At 37.1% G+C, this 23,222-nt stretch overlaps 1 protein-coding gene across 9 annotated transcripts in view; it reads left to right on the top strand.

Moving 5' to 3' along the window:
* The window catches only part of NALCN (sodium leak channel, non-selective), a 236,712-nt gene that overhangs the window by 177,031 nt on the left and 36,459 nt on the right, over nucleotides 1-23,222 (top strand). For 8 of the 9 annotated variants that reach the window (XM_040055952.2, XM_040055951.2, XM_040055949.2 and 5 more), the window contains 4 exons: nucleotides 435-571; nucleotides 2,526-2,667; nucleotides 4,109-4,180; nucleotides 16,441-16,514. In XM_040055952.2, coding sequence (XP_039911886.1) covers nucleotides 435-571; nucleotides 2,526-2,667; nucleotides 4,109-4,180; nucleotides 16,441-16,514 — 425 coding nt within the window. The remainder of the gene's footprint in view (nucleotides 1-434; nucleotides 572-2,525; nucleotides 2,668-4,108; nucleotides 4,181-16,440; nucleotides 16,515-23,222) is intronic. The other variant, XM_040055955.2, reaches the window with a different exon arrangement.

The following is a 23,222-nucleotide window of genomic DNA, read 5'->3' as shown; positions in this document are numbered from 1 at the left end:
TGCTCTGGGAGCTGGATTCTCTTAAAATTTCTGCCTTTTAAAGTGCTGTGTTGTCTTTGAGTATCAAAGAGCCGTCAGCATATACAGGAAGATGTGCCTAATTAGAAAAGATCATGGGTGTTTATTTGATGTAAGTGTTAGAATCTATGCAGAAAACATAGAAATAAGCATATTGAATAGGACACAAATACGCTTTGTATTTTAAAATTAAAATTATTAGCAGTCCTCTCATTTTATGTCTTTCAGTTAAAGGCATAGGCATTTGTAACCTTCTAGCACAAGCCATTAACTCGTGTCAAATTTACTTTCTGTAGGTCTTTGCTGCCATCTTCTGTTTCTTTAAATGATTGCCGCTGTTATTATTTGGATTCTAAAAAATGTGTGGGATATTGCAGAGGAAAATTTTATTATTATTATTATTTCTTTGTTTTCAGCTAAAGCAAAGTGAAGCTAATGCAGATACAAAGGAGAAGCTTCCCTTGCGTCTACGCATCTTTGAAAAATTTCCAAACAGACCACAAATGGTGAAAATCTCGAAGCTTCCTTCAGATTTCACAGTTCCAAAAATAAGGTATTGAAACATTTCATTTGCTAGCATGCTGTAAACTTTTCTGTGGCCACATAAATATTTAAAATATTTAACTTTTTTTCCTTGTATGTTAGGCAGATAGTTCAGAAAATAAGAAATTAAACAGAATTAACATAGGCACATCAAAAGATGTGGCATTTTGGGTATACCTCATTTCTCTCATTTGGGGAAAAGCAATCCTAGCATTCCTTATATGTTATTCATGGAAGCTGCTAGATTGATCAGAACTGACACAAATAGGATATAATTGAAAAGTGTGTTGTTTCTCCTTTTTCATTTGGACTTTAGTTTCTTGGCTCACATAGACAACTAGCGGTCTAATGGATTCTCATGTAGGTTTGTAAAGTTAGGGTGAACTGGCAGCAAATAATTAGAGAGGAAAAAACCGAGCATCTAATATCAGTTAGCCTGTGCTGGCCTTGTCGCTTATTTGTATTTGCATAGTCACCACTTTCCCGTGAAACTCACCTTAACTAAAGATCAAATGCTCAGTGACCTACTAGATCATTCTTTACTGTGAGGGTGGTGAGGCACTGGCCCAGAGAAGCTGCAGATGCTCCATCCCTGGAAGTGTCCAAGGCCAGGCTGGACTGAGCTCTGAACAACCTGGTCTAGTGGAAAGCGTCCCTGCACATGGCGGGCAGGATGGAACAAGGTGATCTCTAAAGTCCCTTCCAACCCAAACCATTCTAAGAACCTGTGATCATCACTTAGATTACAATTATTTCTCTTTGGTGTCAAAAAAAATCTGATAAAAATCCAAGGGCTGCTCTAGTATATACAAGCTGCAAAATCTACTGAAATGGCACAAGGTAGCTGAAGAAATCCTCTTCATGCCTGTTTCAATATCCTCAACAAGCAGATGCCAGAAGAGAGGATGATGTGAAAGGTTGTTGCCATTGTTCTGTCTCCCAAGGTTACATTTCATTTGATTAAATTCACAAGGAAGCTAAGTCAACTGGTTTGACCTGTTTGCAGTACCTGAGCTGAATGAAAAGAGTAATGCTGGTCAGAAGGGTAAGGAAAAGCAACTTTCCAAACTTCAAGCAAACAATCACAGATGTTTTACTTTTAGTATCAAAATACCGTTTGGTTTTATATGGAGGGGGTTCTTCTCTTAGTCTTAATCTTTGTTGGTATTTCTTTCTAGTTTTGTTTTTCTCAGCATATTCTGTACTCACTCATGATCCTATTAACTACTGAAACAGATTTCAAACTAGCACTAGCAAATCATATCTTTAAATCTGAAGCTGTTGTACTATGTAGAAATATCTCTCTGGAGTAGAATTAGTTTTGACATAGTTTACAAGGTGAAGAAGCAGCTACTGAACTTAAAATATGGCAAGATGAATGTATATTTGTTGTAAACAGAAATGCTTCTGCTTTTTAAACATGGCAATTCTGTGAGGCACAGAATTGCTGAAGTGCCTTAATACTGACATTCAAAGCAGTTATATGAACAGATGTTGTTTGAAATCTTCAAGAAATAATTTCATGCAGAGAGTATGTTTCCTTTGGATTATATCAGCATTTGATTTACATTGAAGTAACGACTTGCTGTTTAATGAGCTCAAAAGAGCTGAAATCTGCAAAAGGCACTTGAAATATTTAGCATTTTAATTTATAAATAAATAAATAAATAAATAAATAAATAAAATTTTTTTTTTTTTTTTTTTTTTTTTTTTTTTTTTTTTTTTTTTTTTTTTTTTACATCTACATCCAAGAGATACAACTCTCAATTCAGTTATGGATTTCTTTAATAAATGAATTCAAGTGTTCTGGCACTCAGTTCATTTACACATCTATACTCCAGTACGACTTTTTCTCAGGAGTTTATCCATACCAGCACTAATGGATTGTGATGTGTCATAAGGAAAAACAAATATTAACTCTTCTTGGGGTTTTAATGTGTCAATATCCTCTATTTGTTCACAAGGGAAAGTTTTATGAAGCAGTTTATTGATCGCCAGCAACAAGATACCAGCTGTTTGCTGCGAAGACTTCCTTCAGCATCTTCTTCCTCTTGTGACCACTCTAAAAGATCTGCAATTGAAGAAAACAGATACATTGATCAAAAGGTAAATCAAGAGTATAGGGTAGTATATATCTTGTCTAGAGTACTATGAGAAAAGGCATCAGATTATTCTGTTTGTCAAACTACATAAAAAGGGAATAAAAGCTAGGATGATTGAACACAGGCTAAAAGGTTGTGTTTCATTTAGTCTAAAACAGAGATCATAGCAGATCCTCTTTAGGTTTAATTTTCCCGTCTCCTTTGAATTCAAAATTCAAGATTTGATACATTATTTGTTTAATGCATGCATCATCTGAACCAATTTTTTGAAATAGTTTTGCTGTTAATCACTGAGAAGCTAGTGGAAAATTAAAGTTTCTGAATGTCACAGTGTATATTTGAGTGCCTTGATACTATTGCAACCTTGAAAAAGCACTTCACTGAAGGAAGTGTGAAGAGGGAAGGAATGAATTGTGCCTAAATGTATGTCTTCTGCTTTAACAAGCAGAGCAGAAAAATTGGATGAGTTATTAAGATCTTTGTGTAATCACTGAAGATGAGTAAAAAATTTTAAAAATATTCTAATTATTTAGAGGATATTACCATATCTTTAAGTCTAGGAATCACTAGAAAACAGACCCTGAACAGATATATTTGATACCCATTGTGCTAAAAGCTGCTAGTCTCCTGTGGATGGTTGGATTTGAAAAATACTAACACTGCTTGCAATGATGACCATAATGATGATGATGCAGCAGCATAAGTAAATGTATGTCACTTCTGGCTTCTTATAAAACTGAACGGATGGAAAAAAATGTTCATGTGCATCATGGAAGATAGTGGTTTCCCAGATTTCTAGTGGCATCTACTAGATATCAATCCTTGATTGCTTGTAATATTGCATAATTTAGTGACTTTTTTTAGACAAAAGTACTTCCAGCATTGTTGTGTTTCAATATCATTGCAGTATTGTTCATTGTTGAATCCTTTTTGGATATTAATGTCTGTGTTTTTTAAATACATTTTAAGTTACAGAATTGCTGACAAGAAAAAAAAAAGTCTATGCATTGCTGTTATGTAGTAAAACTGGCTTTCCTAGTGTGTGTTTGCAACCATAATTCAAGGCAGCATTCATACTGGCAGAGTTGCAGAGCTGGGAGGCAGAATTGGGAAAGGAGAGTCGGGAAAAACACTATTCTACTGATAATGAATGAAAATAGACGATTTGTAGCTAGTGTTCATTGCCATCTCTAGTTCTGTGCATGAACCCATTCTTGTGGCTGATGTATTCTAAGGCATCAGGAAGCCAAAGCTGAGCAGCATGACGTGGGAGGGAGGACTGTGGCAAAATATGGCAGATCAGGCCAAGAAGGCTGTAGGAAGGAGTCAAGCCTAAATGCTTTAAGAAGCACAGCAGGAAAACTGGATGTTATTAAATGACAAGCCATGGGGGTAGCAGAACTACACCAAATATCACTAATAATGGATCTCAAACACTATGCCAGGGTAATCAGAGTACATTTCTACCATGTAATGAAGAGATGAACAAAGACCTTAAAGTTGTCTCAGCCACACAGGTAAGTCCACAATATGCAATGCAGAGCTGTGCAGTGGCTCAGTAGATCTGTTTACATGAATATAATTTAGGTATATTAAATTCCATCTTAATTCCTTTTGCTTGCTGTTTACAAAAGCGAATTGTTACTGTGTTTGAAGACAGATGAATATGTGGCACAGTTTATTCAATGTGATCTTGCAATATGAAAACAGAATGCTGCATTCTTTTCAAATTTTCATTTCCCTTCAAAAACAAATATGCTCTATCTGAATTTAATTTTTGAATTTAAATAAGCATTTGCAAATTGGCTTTGCACTATTCAACCTGCTTTAAGCACATACTTTAGGATCCCCATGCCTCAAGGGTAGAAACAATGATGAATCAGATTTTTGATAAATGCAGCTTAAAACAAGGTATTTACACATTCCTATTAAGAGGAGAAAGCACTAAGAAGGATTTTTGAAAGTAATTACTCTAGCTTTCTATACTTACAGTTGCCAAGGCAACCTCACTTTTGTATGAACAAATCTTTTTAAAAATATCCTTAAAACAAGCTTGGAATGACTGGTTGTGCTTAAGTATTAACCTTACATCTGTACTTTACTTTTCTTTTTAAAAAAGAAACATGACAAAACATTTTACTGATCCCAATGCCTGGCAGGATGCCTTCTCACTGCTCCTGTTAGCAGTGGGGTGGCTTCAGAAACTTTTCACATACTTTTGCATGTTTTTGATGAAAAAAAGGTGGAATTAAAAGGTAGAATCAAAAGGTGAGATCCTGCTGGCAGAACTGACTTGGTCCTTCCTTTGTGGTAGGTGAACCGTGCCTAGTCCCTCTCGCTACTCCTGGACTTAAGTCACTATCTCTGTGTTTCACACCTGCTGAATTGATAGGAAGCCCTTACATTCCCCTGTTATTTTCCCTTATTTCCATGTCAGCAATATTCTTTTTTTCTTTCTCTACAAATCTGCTACTATATGGTTTTGTGTTCAAAATCAATCTGATCCATAATTTGTGATGATCAGTAAAGCAGATTTTATATATGTTCTCTTATAGAATGAATTTAGTTAGTGTTTTCAGTATTATAATTATTATAATTACCCACTTCCTTTAAAAGTTGTTTTAAGGTGTAAAGGGGGAGTAGATTTTCTGTGCATTGTTCCTATATTTTTTTAAGGTGTTTTACCTTCTTGAAAGAATTGGAAAAAAAAATTTGGTGCAAATCACCGTAACCATGACTACAATCCATTTGATATGATTTTCTTCTATGCCAAATCAAAAGAGCAGCTTTGGAAAACAGATTTCTCTGCTATATTCTTTTTTTTTTTTTTTCTAGTCAAATCTGTGAGTTCCATCATTTTTTCTAACTCTTCCAAATTTTTTAACTGTTTTTTTGAAAGTTTTAAACTAACCAAACATTATTATAAAAAATCATTTTTTTGATACCTAAATGCCCTTTAAGTTTTATACAACCCCTGAGAGTTCTCTGTCAGTGGAGTCTGAGTAGGTGTGTGGATACAGATTGTACCATATTTTTCCTTCTACATCCAATGCCAGCAACACCTGGGCTCTCCCACATACAGATGCTTGATAGGCAGCTTAGCACTGTGCTTTGTTTGAGTTGTTTATTATTATCTGTAACACTTTGTGTGTAAAACCAGGCTTCTCTGGAGTTCTCTGAACTTAACACTGCTGGAAATGCAGGATGATCGTTTTTGCTCTCCACTTGAGGTCCTGGAGAGGAAATTTACTTAAACTCAGTGATCTTGCCACAGATGTACCCCCCGAGTGCTGATCTAGTCTGTCCTCATGTAGTATGCAGGTCAGGAGTTGAAGAACCCATGGTCAAATTAGAGAAACCAGGACTGTTCAGATTAGTGAGCATTCCCCTCTTGTAGTAGAAAGCACTGTGGAGGTATCCTCTGGTGAGAGAAGGAAGACGTCTTAGAAAAAGTATGAGATTAAAAGAGGTATTTAGCATATTAAATGTACATTGTAGATGAGAGAAAAGGGGAATTTTAGGGACAGAGAGGGAAGTGTTCTTTTATACTTCTACACTTGTATGAAAATTATTCACAGTATGCTGGGAATTTCCTTAGATAACCAATATTTCAGTAAATTCTTGGCCAGAAGAACTGGATGAAGTATGGAAAAATAATTTTAGCATGAGTGGGTGGATGAGAAGAAAGGAAGTTGGCAGAAAATAAGGACATCTCAGTGGCTTTCACATGGCCTGAGGTATAGTTGCAGCAAGTTTCAGGTGGACAAAGAATTAAATTAACATAAGATTTACAACGAATCAGGTGTCCAGTGAAATACATCTGAGTTGGCTGTAGAGCATTGGCTTTGACTTCTTAACTTCAAGACTGGAATCAGATGGCCACAGAAACCTTTCAAAGTGCTTTTCCTAAGAGACATTCAACTGCAAACCTTGCAGAAAATTATTGTGGGATGGGCACTTCTGAACTGGGTACTTATCCTTGGCTGTACAACACAGCATGTGGCTGATAGATAAAGGTTCAAAATTGACAGACTCTTGAGATGAACTTGGAAAATGCTTATGGTTCAACGTGTACAGATAATACAGATAACCCATGTGCACATTTACAACTGTGGCAAAGCAGGAGTGAATTACAAAAGAAAGCACAAGGACATTTAATATACCCATGTATTCTATAGTTCAGACTTGGAGCATCTCCCACTTAATTGAAGGAATATAATCAAGTCAGCTCCCTTTTTTCCCCATTTATATGGTGAACTGGATAGCAGCAAATATCTCTTTTTATCTCCTTTCTATCATCCTGTTTCTTTTCTTCTTCCTTTCACCTGTATGAGTTTTGGTTTTAGTTCTGCAAGCAGTGCAGCTAGTAGTCATTCTTTTGTCCTGTGGGAGCCAGATGCAGCATTAAGGTCTAGCTCCTGGGAAAGCTTTGCCTCCCACACCATATGGCTCTCCCATTGATTTCCTACCTACAGCAGAATGTACCTTTGTGAAGAGAGGTTGTGGTCGGCAAGTGAGAGCCGATCTCAGTGGTAGCCAGAGCCATTACCATGGAGGACTGTGAATGTTTAGCAGCAGACCCTGTGCTGGAATTTGTGCTTAATGTATTTTAATATCATAGATACTGCTTTTGTGAGCTGCGGAGACATGCCACCTAATCCTGATGTCTTTGTTTAATCAGAATATATGTTCTCTGTTGAGGTTTTATCTGATCTGTGCTCAGTTTCTTTAACTACCCTGTTTCTTGAGAAGAAAAAAACCCGACCTTCTGAGAGTCTTCCAGAAGGACTTTTCCTTGCAGAAAGTATTTGGAGTTGCAAAAGCTGAAATAGCCTCTCAGGTTTTCTAAGACATATATCTTAGTATGGAAGACAAGGTGTCCCAAGATACCTTTCAGAAAACCATCAGGTGTGAATATATGCTCATGTATTTTATTTCTACTTTTTTCCTTAAAACTAAGGATAGAATATTTATTCATAAATTACAATTTCCAGAATTTGTGTTTCATACTGTAGTAAACTTTTGCCCCAAGTTAATCAATCTCTCTGAATTTCCCTTTGGGCGTACAGTTGTACAAAGCAGAATTTTGGCACAAAAGATATAATAGTGATGTATTCCTGATTATTATTTTCTATAAGTAATTTGAAAGAATAATTTTATTACATTAATTTTGAATATAGCAGAAACTAATAAAGTGTAATTGCACATGTATTCCAAGTAGAAAAGGTTATTTATTTTTAAATACATTTTTTCTGTAGTGCAGAATTATATGGATATCAACAAAAATAATTCAAACTTTTTTTTCATTTTCTTGATTTTTTTGAATTGAAATCTGTCCTACAATTTCAGTTTCCATATACCACTTGTTAATTAAACACAGCCAAGTGCTTCAAGTCTTAGCTATTTATGTCATTCACAGGATAATGACAAAATCTATCTTGTTATGACATTCAGAAAAGTCATTAAAACAATGTACCTGCTGGAATGATAATGGCTTATACATCCAGCATTTCCTTGCTCATTACAGTCGTGATTTTCAAACATGATTTTCGTCCCATGTCTGTTCTCATCAGTTCTTTCTAATAAAGTTAATATACAGTGATGTATTCCAGCTTTACTGAGAATCAGCTGACCTCTTTGTCTCTTTTGCATTTTAAAGATTTTATTTTTTTCATATAAAACGCATATGTAAAAATGTCCCTCTGTCTTGTCTAAGTAATCAAGTCATAGATTTTTTTCTTACCAAGCATTTTACCGAATACACATCTGAGCTGGCAATGTTTTACTTCTCTGACCATGTTTGACTTCAGAGTAGAGAAGACACAACAGTAATAGCAGCAAAACTGTTCTGTTGTGGTCTGTCTCTGACTTCTGATGATTTTAAATGGCTTTGTCACTCTTGCCTCTGCATAGTATATTCAAAAGTCTGCCTGAAAAAATGCTAGTTTTCAGTTACATTTTGAGAGAAAGGAGGCCAGGGACTGGATACTTTGCCATTTTCAAAAAGAACCGTAATTCAGGACTTCCTTCTGGCATTTGCTTTCTACTTCATCAGTTTTACACTAAAATATTTCAAGTGTTTGATACAAAGGCTGTGAAGATGTATTAAAATACAAGGATGTGTTCATACTTCTCTTTTTTCTTCAACCAAACAAAATTACAAACATGACAAAAGTTTTAGTGCAATTGTACTTTAACAAAGAGCACACAGTTTGGTGTGGAGGAAAGAGTCGATGAGGGATTGAGTTACAGGAAAGCCCTTCTCTTCGAACCTTCTGCATTGCTTTTTCCTGCTTCTACCGAAGAATCCAGATCACTGTCTCCAAGCTCTTCAGTCTCCTCCATCCACTCAAAGGACTCATTCACAAAAACTGATTAACAATAGTAATGATCACTTCTTTCTACTGAGGGAAAGTGCATGTGCTTCTATGACCAGAAGTAAAAGCTTTCCTTACCTTTCCCTTGAAACTCCCTGTTTATATCTTCCATTCCCAGTCCAGCTCAGCCTGACAGTCCCTTCTTCCCAAGAGCTTCAAGATCCCCAGCTCAAAGAGTGGAGGGCAGGCTTCTCCTCCAGTGCTGTACACCCAGCTGAATGTATAAAAACCCCACATCAGGTTGGCCAGGAATCCTCAGATCCTGCTGTTGGCTGCCATGAGTAATTTACACTGTGGTTTTTATCAACTTTTCACAGGGTCTCCCTGAATCCTACACTGAGTAGATAGAAAACAAAAGGAGGCAGACCTATCCAAGGCTGCATTTGTGAAAATGATCTGAGGAATGAATTGCCTCTTCTATGAGAACAAGCTGAAAAAGGGGTTTTCAGCCTGGAGAAAGAAACTTCTGGGAAAACCTTATAGCAGCCTTTCAGCAGTTGAAGGGGGCTGATAGTATGGGGACAGATTTTATTTTGCAAGGGCCTGTAGCAATAGGACAAGGGGTAGTGGTTTTAAACTAAATAAGGGTAGAGTCAGGCCAGATATAAGGAAAAAAAATTATGATGAGAGTAGTAAAGCAGTGAAACAAGTTGCCCAGCAAGATGGTGAGTTCCCCATTCCTGAAAACATTCACTTTCAGATTGGATGGGGCTCTAAGCAACCTGATCTAGTTGAAGATGTTCCTGCACATTGCAGGGTGACTGGACTAGATGGTCTTTCAAGTTCCCTTCCAACCCAAACCTTTCTATACTTTTACAAAAAATCTACCCATTAAACCTATGAAAGTTTAAAACTCAGGTATACCAAAGGGGAAAAAAAAAAAACAAACATGTTATCATAAGGCGTAAAAGAGAGGGATTCTTCTCCTTCCCTGGAGCTGCTCCTGCATGTGTCTGAGATGGACTATCCTCTCTTTAGGACTTTGGAGATTTTATAAGTGCTAATATTAGCCTTGTTCACATTCCCAGACCTAATTAGAAAAGGTTCTTGGTTATGAAAAGACGTGTAGATTTTCCAGACCAGTAGTCAGCTAATTAGAAGAACTTTATCTTCCTTAAGAGAGAGGCAGCAATCAAGGGCTATAAAATGAATCAAGGCTATTTCAGGTCAATGACTCCCAAGAGTTAGAGATTATGCCCACTTCTCATTCTAGACATCTGATCCAAAGGGACAGCCTTTGAGTCCTTGTGGCACTTATCTAATGCTAGACCACTTTCTTGACTGTGTAGTGAGCCTGCTTTTTATGAAGGACAACCTCAAAAAGGGCCAGATTTTCAAAATACAAATGAAAATACTCTGTTCTACTTTGAGAGAGGGAAATGGATTAGTGATCTCTAGAGACCCTCATAATTGCGGTCTTTACGCAGAGTTTTCAAAAGAGCCTAAGAAATTCCCTGCTACCCTATAGGATTTAGTCACTTAACTTGCTTAAGTTTCTGTGAAGTTTGTCAGGTATCTACCAAAAACTTGCAGTCTGGCCTTCCATCACTCTTCATGTGACTTTCATCACGCACATTTTGAAAGAGTCCAGTCTCTTCAAACCAAAGATACATTGGCAGAATGTCGTTGAACAAATGTTTGCATTTGAGAGGCTACACAGCAAACTCCTGCAGGCCAGGAATATCCTATGTTTTATGGAATGCTCAAGCTTTGAACAGATTCTTCCCAAATATTTCCTTGTTCTTTTGTAAAAATTATTCTGATACATTGCTTATTGTACTGACTCTTCATATTTTCCCTAGAAGCTCTGCATGTTTAAATAACAATATAATACCTAACAATCTGTTCATTCTGCAAGTCTACATAAACCATCCATTGGCATACAACAAATTCCAAACTGAAACAGAAGCTTTGGATGATTTTTTTTTTTTTTTTTTTTTTTTCCCTTCCTTGGAATTTCTGGCATGGCACAGCAGACTATTCCCATATGATCCTGCAGTTGCCTGTAAGAGCATTATTAACAACACTAGGCCAAAATTCCTTGTCTTCATGTAACACTTAAGAAATTACCTTAGAAAAATGTACTGCATGCACTGCTTTTTTTTTTTTTTTCCTACTGTCAAACAAGCATTTCAGATATTCATATTTCATGATTTATGACCTTGTCTCACCTTGTATTCCTGAATACCTACCAACACTTGTCTCTTCTGCCAACTTTGAAGTAATCTGATACAAAACTCATAAACTACATCACCACAGATTTTACCTGTTGATAGCATACAATTATTTATCAAATTCAAGTTGAAAATAACTGATTCATATAGCATTTGCTGAGGTCTGGGCACTGCAAACATGTTGCTAGAGAAATACATCAAACCTTATTAAACCAAAATATACAGCATTTCTCAAAACATAAAACCATTCAGCCATGTCTTAGAGGGTATAAATTGGCATAGATCCCCCTGAAGTCAGCACTGCTGTGCCAGTTTGTCTAGTATGTAGGACAGGTCCACAGTCAGTTCCTGACTCTTCACAAAGATATTCTGTGTTTCTTTGATTTTGATCATATGCTAAGGATTTTCTTCTTCCAGGGTAGAAAGCCTGGATTTTTGAAATACAATTCTAAATAAACATTATTATTGAAAGTGTCTGCAGTACCTTTTCAAAGCAGTGGGTGGCACTTGCAGAGCAACAATGTTCTGTGATTTTAGTTTATTTTACAACGGTTGCTTTGTCCTTGTCGACAAATGGGATTTCATGGGATGTAGCATTTAGACCAAGTTCACTCTGACTGAAATTAGTTATTTTGTCTGCCTGAAGTCTGTCCTGCCAGCAGCAGCAGAGAAGGGTGCCAGCACCTGTGGAAGAGAAGCAGTACCTGCAGATTTCCTAATTCTGTGGTCATGTCTGTGTAAATAAAGACACATGAGAACCAAGATACAAGCTTTATTCATGGTTTAGTAGCAGCACTGTATATCCATCTACAGCCTTTTCATCCAGGAAGTACTATTGGGAATTGCTGATCTGCTGCAGCAGGTCCTTGCAGTTTAAAGTAACGTGCAAGAGTTCTACGAAGCGTGTTGCTGAAAACATATTTTAGAGTAATCAGCTGCTGTTAGGTGATTTCAAGACAGCATCATATGCTAAAAAATAATGTTCTATAGCAGAAGAAAGCAATATGGCATTGTGGTTTCTGCATGAGGTGTACTTATACATGGTATAGAGAAGTAAATAAATAAATAAATAATGGCTAATAAAGATACACTGAGGGTGTCCTCACAGTACAGCACAATCTGTAATAAAAAAACCCAGCAGGCTAAACAGATATAGCCCAAAATAATCTCAGTAGAATGTACTGTTCTTATTTAATTTCACATTGTCTTATTGAGTAATGTCTTTTGTATGTTAACACTGTTTATAATTTCCTCTGCAACATTCCAGAACTCGGCAGGTATCATAAGTTTTAATTGTCAGCCTCGTTCTACACCAGCATGAGGCATCTAGACATTATTAAACAAGATACTGATCATCACCCCCATTTTCTGTTTTTACCGTCCCATTGCATTTGCCTGGTGTGCTATGCAAATTTGGAAAATTAAATGGGAAGTAGTTTAGTTCATTTATCTAATATAGAAATAAGGATGCATATTTTAAAAACCTATAGTAATGTTTGATTTTCTTCAGCATGCATATTGACATGCATGTTGCTGTTTGACTGACTCCTTTGAATATAAGAAACAGAGCAATTGCGCTTACCTAAAAATATTTTCTTGTATTGCTTCTTCTGAATATTTTTACTTCAAGATAAATTCACCAGTGTTCTGCTTAAAGAAGGGCTCCTGATTTCTAAAGAGAAAGGAGGAACATTGTCTCCAAAAGTCATAATTCTTGGAGGTGCCTAGGTTGTTTTGTGAATTCCATTTTGGACCACTGAGATCTCTAGGCACCAAACTCTAGGATCTTGTATATGCCTATGTATTCCTGGACTAAAGAATGGATACCTGACTCCAATCTAAATTGCATCACAGTCCAGACACAGACAGGATTGTAAAAAAAGCCTTCAAACTTCACCTAAGCTGCAGTCCACTGGGTGTGCTTAGGCCAAGATCAGTGCCTAAGGATGCCCTGTCTCAGCTGCAAGTTTCACAGCTAGTCCTGAAAAAAAGTGAAGGAAAATCAAATGTACTCTGCGCAAGTAATGTGATGCAACACCCTGTTCTCATACCTTTCTCCATTCCTATTACTTCTTAGGCATGGAGGGGAAGCCATATAAGGAGCAGCTGGGGTTACTTGACCTCTTTTGCCTGGAGGAGAGTGAGAGGGACCCTTATCACGGTCTACAATGTCCTCATGAGGGGAAGAGGAGGGGCAGACACTGGTTTCTTCTCTGTGGTGACAGTGACAAGACTGAGGGTATGGCCTGGAGTTGTGTCAGGGGAGGTTTAGGTTGGATATTAGAAAAAGGTTCTTCACCCAGAGGGTGGCTGGGCTCTGGAACAGGCTCCTCAGGGTATTGGTCACAGCACCAGCTTGTTGATGACCTGGGTAAATTTCCTTGTTCGGGCCACAACCTTTAAGGCCAAGGTGTTCTGTCACCTAATTTAAGCACTGGAAAGAGGTGGTCTATGACAGATAAGGAGTTGTAGAAAATTTCAAGTAAAATTTATATGACTCAGCTTTTATTACTGAGATCAGAAGGGCAAAAACTAGAAAACTGGTAGGAAATTAATGCTTCCTATGTTAGAAATCTTTTCAGTTTCTAAGATGTTAACAAGAATTGTTACTAGAAATAGATGGACATAACGCATTACTAGGTAGCACGCTTTCTTCCTCTGATGTTTTGTGTAGCTTTCCCCACAAGACCAGACGGCCGCCGATGGCAAAAGTAAGAGTCTGGCTCTCTGGCCCCGGGTTGGATATTACAGCTTTTATTCTCAAGTCCTGCTCTGCTTGCTGGAGACCTTTCCCAATGGCTCACAGGTGCCAGGGAGCCCTGGCCCCTCCCTCGCCGTGGCTTTTTCCCCAGGGGGCAGGGCCCAGAGGCAGGGCCCAGAGGCACCACCCAACAAGGGATACATGGGAGGGGAACAGAGGTTACATTTCAGTGTGGGCGATGGGCGCTGCTGGGCAAGGACAGGTCACATGATACATAGAAAAAACATTGCAAATCTGATGAAATATAAACCCAATTAATGCATTACAACAGTTTTGGGTAGTTGCAATTATTCTAAAGCATTTATTTATAACAGGAGAAAAGAACGGAGATGAAACTTCCGGTTTCCCACCCTCATCCCCGTAAGTTTGAACCCTAAAAAATTATTAGCTAACATCTTGTAAAATAGGTGCTCCCATGATTTAGAGGTTTCTTTCTGCAGTTCTGCTAAGGGGAAAACAGTTACACAGGATGCCACTGACATTAATTTCAGTGACATTAGAAAAAGAAAATATGTGAAAGAGTTGCCATTGCTTTCAGCATTTTATCACATGTCTCTAAATCCACAATAAAGTACAATGCTGATAAATTCACTAAACCTGTGTCATGATACTGCAAATGAGTTAAAACCTACACAAATGTGTTTCAATAGATGATATATTTATACCTACAGAATATTTTTTATAATGGTATATTACTTCCTGTCTGACCATCCAGGAGCCCCTTTGGCAGTCACTATTCAATCACCTGAGCTGGTGCCAATTCCCCTCCCCTGCTACACAGCCCACACTTACACAATCACAGCAGGTTTCCCAAAGCAGAGTCCCAGACATCCAAATCCTTAAAATTACTTAATCTTGGTATTATAACTGAATAAAAAAATAGCAGCTTGAGCTGGGTGCCTCCAAGGAAAGACCCCAAGCAAAGGCACCCTGGGGATTTACACCCTCACAGTCTAAGCAAGCAAAAGTCTGGGGTCAGCTCCTCCTGTGTCTTTGAGTGCCACAGGTCCCTGTGGCCTTTGTAAGCCAAAGGGTCATCAGTTCACGGCCTCTTGCCTTGGCCTCAGGCTCCTGCAACCCCAGAGCTCAACCTGCAGCTCACACTGCAGCTGCACACCCAGCTGCCTGCACTGGATGTATTCCTCAACAGGTATATCTCATACTAGGATTTTCAGTTTATTTTTGTGTTAACCATATCCAGGCAATGGAAATTTTCCTTCTTTCTATTCAAATATGCAGCGAGTTTATTACTCTTTTTTTTCTGTAATCTTAACTGAAACTCCAATACCTCATTTTCCAAACTACATTCTGAAGTGTTGCATACCTCATTTCCATTTTCAAGTTGCTGGTTGTTTAAGGAACCCACAGATTCTCAAAATTGGGGTGTTTTCAAATCATCTGTGTTATTACTTCTACAGGCTGTACTGAGGAGAGCTAGGACATGAGAAAGGTTAAAGGAGCCACAATTGTAAAGGCAAGGGGTAGGAAAGACATTGTAGCTTGCTGTTACACTTGTGGTTTAAAAAGCAGTGTCCATTTTATCAAGTACAGCCAGTATAGTAAGTTTTTAAGGTATTTCCTAGGCTTCTGTTTCTCTACAAAGTAAGATTTTATTATGAATCAGAGTAAATATGAGTCTTCAGAGAAGTTCTGGCAAAATTATTTGTCAAATAAGTCTGGATTTGAGCTAGTGTTTTAGAAAATTTAAAGAACATGTGAAGAAATGTGCTTAAAGATTCTATTTCAGATTGATCAAAGCCAGGACACAGATTGCTAAGAGTTTCCAAATCTCTCTCAACCGTTTTCTTCAAGATAATGATCTCAAACAATTGACAGATTTAAGAGTTACAATGTGCCAGAGGCTTTCTGTTCATCACAGGTGCAATTCCTGAGCTAAATTCTTCAGCTGTGGTGTGCTCCTTGATTTGCCATGTTTGTTAATCACTTGCTTGTTTTTTCATATATCTCAGTTCTTTCATTTCACATTCAGGAAGTCCTGTTCACAAGAAGATTCCTGAAACACTGTTCATGACCAGAGGCAAGCATAAGCATATTTTGCTCAACACATTTTTTCTGTGCATCTGTGGGAGAAAAAAAGACATTGAAATGATGCGTCTGAGTTTTGTTTGCTGGCTCTTTTGTACAATCAAGGCATCTCCAGAGTATGATCAAGCCTAGTCAAAATCCATATGGAGAAGGAGTAGCAAAACAGTGTGATTTGGCCAATTGGAGAAGAAATGTGTAATAAAGCAAATTTATGCTAGCCATCAAAACTATCAGCTTCTTTCTACACAGAACTACTTAAGGACTGGGATTGGAAGGCCAAAATATGTACATAAGCATTTTGATTGTTTTCCACCATCTTTTTTTATGCACTCAGCATCATTATGTTTAATTGGTCTGTAACATACACGTTATATTTTAAGACAATTAAAAAGTATGCTGTCTTTTTCTTAATTTTATAGCTCCGTAAATCTGTTTTCAGCATCAGAGCAAGAAACCTTCTGGAAAAAGAGACAGCAATCAATAAAATACTAAGGTAAGAGTCAGATGTGTTTTGATATTATTTTGACTGTTATCTGAATTCTCACAGCCTTGTTTAGCACAAATGTTACTGGTTGTATTCATACATACATGTTGTATTCATAATAGTGTATCCCTTTGTAGTACATCTATTGCCTTCATTATCAAAGATAAATTGCTTGTTGGCTATTTTATATGCTTGAACAGCAAAAAGAGAGGGGTTGTACTTCTTCAGTACATATTTCAATTGTGTCATGCAGTTAGATCCTGTTTCAGATCTTTTCACTTCTTCCTTCTAAATTAACCAAAACGTGTCTGTTCATAAAGGGTGTAATTTTTCCTAAAGAATTCTAGCCTGGTTCTTACAAATATCTGCACATAAACGTTTGCAGGGATTGCACACTAGAGAGCATAGACTACAGCTAGTCATTTTCCAAGTACCAAATGGACAGTGAAGAAGATTTCAGAACCATGACTTCTGTAGAAAGATTTCCTGAATATTTTAATAATGATCACTCCTTTTGGTATTCCATATCAAGTAACTACTCAGGCACAGTAAGTGAATAATGCAAGCCTAGGTCTCCAAGACCCATTTCTGAAGTTATCATTTAGGTAACTCTGTGCTGCAGTTTTTCATGCCACTGTTGGTTTTACTGTTCTCAATATAAGGTGCATTTATAGGTCACTGTTTTAATATTTATGGTTGCCTTTTGTCAGTGAGACGTCCCAGGTAAATTTGCAGCATTAATAGGAATACTGATCTGAAGTACAGATTAAGTAAAGGCAATGAGGGGCAGTGAACCAGGGGTCCTGTGTGATTTCTGAATTATGAAGTTTCTTGGATACCATTTGAGAAGTTTTGCAGCTCTGGTTCTTTTTAATGCTCTATAAGAATACAGCACAGGGACAACTGTAGAAATTAACATGAAACTTCTATTTTTAAACTCATGTAATGACAACATAAACAATGACTGATTCAAATGAATACTCATTGTAAAAATACTATTGATAAATGTAAATACAATACTGTAAGTATTAAATCTTAACAAAATTTAGTGCACTGTTTATAATCATTTTTTTCAATTGTGTGCCTTGATTTTCCAGGAATTACTTTGACAGATAGAATAAGTAAAATACTTCTAAAAAAACCAGGTTTAGATACAGGCAACCTGGCACTGTTTCAGTAAAACATTTGTAATGAAATTCTGTGTTATATGAGAACTGTGAAATGTTATTGACACCTCCAGGGTTCCACAAATGTCAGTTTGTTTGGTGTGTTTCCTGCAGAGGAAAAATGTGGACGAAAGAAAACCCCCTACTTTTATATATTCTATTTTATTTTATTTTATTTTATTTTATTTTATTTTATTTTATTTTATTTTATTTTATTTTATTTTATTTATTTATTTTAACCCTGATATCATAGAAGCTTCATTCTTTCTTATACAGGAAAAACAGTTAGATTCTGAAAATTGAAATTCAGAATTCTCCCATCAGCACAGAACTTTCTCCTTTTCAGGAGAAGTCTGAAATAGTGAGAGGAGAATCTGGGCAAACCATTGTTTGGACTTCACTAAGTTCTCAGAGATACAAGGATAGAACCAGAAATCAGTCCCGCCAAGTTTCAGTCCTGCTGAATTCTACTTGGTCCTTCAGATCATGGCTTCTGCCAAAGTCTTGTATGTAAAATGACTTCTTATCAATTCACCTGAATTCCTCTGAAGTTTCAAAGGCAGAAGAATAAAGTTTTCGTTTACTAATCTATTTTTTTTAATTATCTATTTACTCTATTAATTTAATCTACATTTACTGAGTTTTCTAATCTATTTCCTGCATCATCAGCAAAAAACTTTGAGGAACACAGAGAAAATGAGGGAACTTCTGTCAAGTAAGAAAAAAAAATGGATCACATATCCTCTAATGCTTTCTTGGGCTGATTGTAAGTCATTTACAGAGTCTTCTCTCTCCTGGGGAAAAGAACAAATAGTGTTTAGTGTTCCTTGTTACTGACTCAAAATTGTTAAATAAGCTCTGATCTAATGACACTTGCAATGCATCTCTTCCAGCATAAGAGGATTGTGTTCATGGCCTGTCTGGTGGGCAAAGTGATAGAGATTGCCAGTGATGGGCTGACTGGTCCTGAGCACTGCCAGTGTTTCCATGTTAATGACAGTGACAGCATTGTTGATGCAGGGGAATTTTACAAACAGGAAAATAAGTTATAAGATTTACAGCTGAAATTTTAGGTTCAGTTTAAGTAACACAGAAAAATTCAAACTCTCAACATATGAGAGATTCTAGTTCCTATTTTTGCTTTAGTTGTAAATTCTGCGAGCTCCTTCATAAAATTAGGTGACTCAGCTATTCAGAATATCTGACAGAAGAAGAAATGGCAGTTATGCCAAGAACAAGAAGAGAGAACTCATTATGGCCCTTCTGAAAAGATTGCTTCTGGCATAATTTTAATTTTTGTCTACCTGAATTAAGAAGCATTTTTCTAAAGCAATACCTCTATACAGTAAAACTGCCCATGGGCAACTTCAACTTGAGAAAATTGCTGTGCTGAAACGGAATTTTAAGCCTGTTGCAGCCTCTGACCTTACTCCCAAACTTTTTAAACCTTGCCAAATTATTTTTTAATCAAATTGTGAATGTTTCAATATAACCAATTGTATAGAAGGACCATGCATTACACATAGGTATGTCTCTCTTCATGTCTCTCTTGTGCATCCTTCTCTATCCAAACTTAATTTTTCCCTTTTATATGCTGAACTGCAGCTTGACATCTTCTTCCCCAAGATGAGGAAGGACATTAGTAGCCCTTGACTACCAAGAGATGGTGCATGCACTCAGTCCTAGGTGTCTCACCTGCTCATCTTCTGTTACATTATGCAGCAAAACTGATATCTTGGGCATCTTTGTTTTCCTGCAGCTTTCTTGCTGCACTCCCAGGGAAGTGTCCCATTTCCAAACATCCTTGTTTAGAAGCCAACCTTCACCTTGCCGCCTTGAGGTCTTTGTGCAATTAGGCATGGGAACCAAGGCCAGGATGTAGCAACTACTGTCCTGGTACTTTGACTTCTGATCAGGGCTTTGCATCACCATTGCCCGTGGTGGAGCACAAAGGCCTTAACTCTTCACATAAATCCATTCTGAGGTGGGGATTTCAACCTTGAAAAATGAAATAAGTGCAAGTGCGTTAGAAATATTTGGAACAACTTTTTCAAAACAAGGTCCATTTTAATAGTACCTCTGAATAGCAAACAGTTTCATTCCATTCTGAAAATTACAATGCATTTCCCTCAGCGGCAATAACCACTTCTAGCAAATTTACTTTCTCCTGCATATCTTCAGTGCTTCCCCTTTTTCTCTCACTCTGTGTTGTTGCAAGCACTGCTTTTCCTATTAAAAGCAAGTTTTATGCCTGTGGTTCTCCTGACTGTCATTCCTTGCTCAATCATTATTTAAGAATGGGGTCTGGTCCTTTATTACTCCCACTGGCTTTCTGAAGTAGAGAGAGTAGAGCAGGTCCAGTCAAGATGTTGTGTATAAATCAGTTCATTCTCGCCAGTGCTGAGGATATGCTGTAAACAGCACAGAATGGTGGGGAAAATTAGCAAATTAAAAGTAATCTCACATGGCCCAAAATAGAATCAAAGTGTCAATAGTGCAAAACCTGATTCTGGTGTGCATTGAACTGTACTTCACAGAATCAGAGAATGGTTGAGATTGGAAGGGACCTCTGGAGGTCGTCTAGTCCAACCTTCCTGCTCAAGCAGGACTACGCAGAACAAGTTGCCCAGAACCACATCCAGACACCTTTTGAATATCTCCAGGGAAGAAGACTCTGCTACATATATATAAAATACATATTATGACAGTTCGGGAAATTATTTATTTATTTATTTATTTATTTATTTTTCCAAATGGGCGGCTTTTTATTTGCTTTTCATTACAGCTGATGCTATAATATAACCATAAAGTGATCCTAGAGGTGTGCAATAAGATTTTCACTATTCTAGAAAAGATTTGTCTGATGTGTTTCCTGGTCCTGAGGGAGTAACATAACTCATGCTTAAGTGGAACATTCAGTTTCATAAACTAGATGAATGAAATGCGTTTATCTTTTATTTGAACTTGAGAATGCTGAGGGCTGGAGAGGAGCATGGGGGTGGGAGAGAGGGGAGAAAGAATTGCTTGAATTAAATATCCTATTCTAGTTTGTTAATATGCTAGAAGATAATTCAGACTTTGTTCCTGTAAGTATTTCTGCAAAATACAATGATTTCTAGGAAAGCTGTAAAGTTTATCTCTAAATAAAATCTCCCCGAAGACTAATACAGATAATGAGAAAAGACCTTTTCCAGCCTAAATGATGCTATGATTCAATGATCCTAGAAAATATACCTTTGATAGCCTTTATTAGAAATTTTCCTTTGTTAAATAAATGGCTTGTATTAGTTGGTTCTGACTTGCAACAAATTTCTTGGCATATATTTTATGTTTTCTCTCTTAAGAGTATGATTTCTTTCTTCATAACTTTGAGGGTTTGACCCCATTCGTTTCTCAGAACAAATGTTCCAGGTAAGTTTGGTTGATGATTGTTGTCATCCCGTGCAAAATCCACTTTGTCACCACCTTCCTAAATCTCTACAAGTGTACAGCATCACTGGATTTCACCTGCCTGATGCAAAGACAAACAAAAAGAAATACTGGAATGCACGTATCCATTGGAAAGAAGTTACTCTGTTTCATGGGGTTTGTGCCACATGAACGCTGTTATCGATCACTGCAAAGCACAGTTGTGAAGCAGAGGTTTTGGGCTATGGAGTCTCCAACGCTGCAAGTATGGATTTGATCCCATTTCGAGAGAGGTGGTAAACTGGATAGCCACTTGAAGTTTCTTCTTCTGCAATGCTTTTATTGATTCTTCTACAGCCCTATAAAAATTGTTATTATGTAAAAATCTGTGAGAAGAGAAGCTGAAACACCATGGCAAGAATGATAATTACAATCACAAAGGAAAGTCTCCTAGCATAGCTCAACTGCCTGAGCGGTCACTAAAGAAAATAAGTGACTATTTGGTTTTTTGCTTTAGAGACATAAGGAAACAAGAAAAAACATGGAAAAGAAAAAAATCTGACTTATCCAATTTGCATTAATAATCCATTTTATTTCACCAGCCAGATTCAGATTTCTTCTAAAAATAATATCTTTTTCCCACAAAGAACAGTAGTGTAAATGTGGTGAAAATGTGTATTGTGCCTGCTAGTCAAAAAGTGCCTTATTAAATTAAATTTATAAGTGAAAGAAAGAAACACTACAACAACTCTCAGGTGGATTCCGCATGAATCTTAGGCTGTCACATTTAAACATCTATTCAAAGTTATATGGAATTATAATGAGAACACAGAAATATTTAGTAAGGACAGAGAGTGAGGACAGCACTGAATGATGCTGATAATTGCACTGAAGTGCACCACACTACTAAGGCTTCAGTATGAGCACATTTCAGGGAGAACAAAAGCACACAGTAATATATGCAGTTGCTACAATTACTACATAAATACTAACTCATTAAAGTACAGAAAAAAACCCTCAAAGTGGTGTTATACTGGAATGCAAGATGAGCAAACACTTCTTGTGGAAAGGATGCCTGACTGAAAAACCCAAGCGTGACTGACATGCTTACCCTCTGCAAGAGACCTCAGAATATTCATGAAAGGTATAGTATTTTGAATTATTGGTCAAAACCTTTAACATTTTACATTTTGTCAAAGAATGTTACTTGAACACTCTGTTCACGATTTATTTTTCAGGAATTTCAAGGCATGAAATAGTTTGAAGGACTTCAAAAATGTGGCTCTCCTAATTGGTTGCAGGTAATACAACATGCTAGATGGTACAAACCACATGGTATCCCAGTATTGTCTTGTTCTGTGTGATCTTCACCTGGCTTTCTGATTACCTAAAATATTGCATTTTCTCTTTCAGGTTATTTTATTACATTTGTACTTTTCAAGGCAAATTTGCAGCTGGTGAACTGTGTTAAGAGTTCTGAAAGGTGAGTACAGAGTCCAGAAGGCTGACATACTTCTTGTCTCTTTTCCTTTGTTTCATACCTTCCTTATTCCTCCACAAGTGAAAATATACCTATCTAATATTTCAGAGAAATGGTATAGGAAGATGAAAAGGTCAATTTTAGCTAAAAAGGGTAAATTTGCCTCTGTTGTTTGAAGAAAGGTCAAAAGATTCTGACCAGCTACAGTTACATAAACATATATCAAGGCAAGAAAAGTGAGGGTTTTTTAAAACTCCAATTTTCAAATCACAGAGGACTGAATTTTTAACACTGTGGCAGGTTGATTGTGCCTGGTGTGGGATTCAACTCCAGGTAGCCAAATCTGCTTGTGAGCTAAGGGATGGACTCTACCATCTAGTTGACAGAGGTCTAATCAATAAAGGTAATGGAGCCCAGTGAGATCTTTAGCTGACTGCTTTGTCTTTAGATGCCCACTTTATGGTTACTTTAATACCTTCCAAACATCATTAATTAAATTAAGTGACCAAGCATTCAATGAAGTTGTTCACATATGGACATACAGTCATGTGTGAGATGCCAGAAGATGTCCAAAACATCCTCTGGAAGATGGCAGGTAATACACAAATTTGTTGTGGTATTGTACCCTGATGGAGCAGCAGCTGGAAGCAAAGTAAAATACTT

The sequence above is a fragment of the Hirundo rustica genome, chromosome 2 (assembly GCF_015227805.2).
Source record: "Hirundo rustica isolate bHirRus1 chromosome 2, bHirRus1.pri.v3, whole genome shotgun sequence".
NCBI lineage: Eukaryota > Metazoa > Chordata > Aves > Passeriformes > Hirundinidae > Hirundo > Hirundo rustica.
The sequence above is the reverse complement of the archived record's forward strand: the minus strand, read 5'-3'. Positions and strand labels throughout refer to the sequence as shown.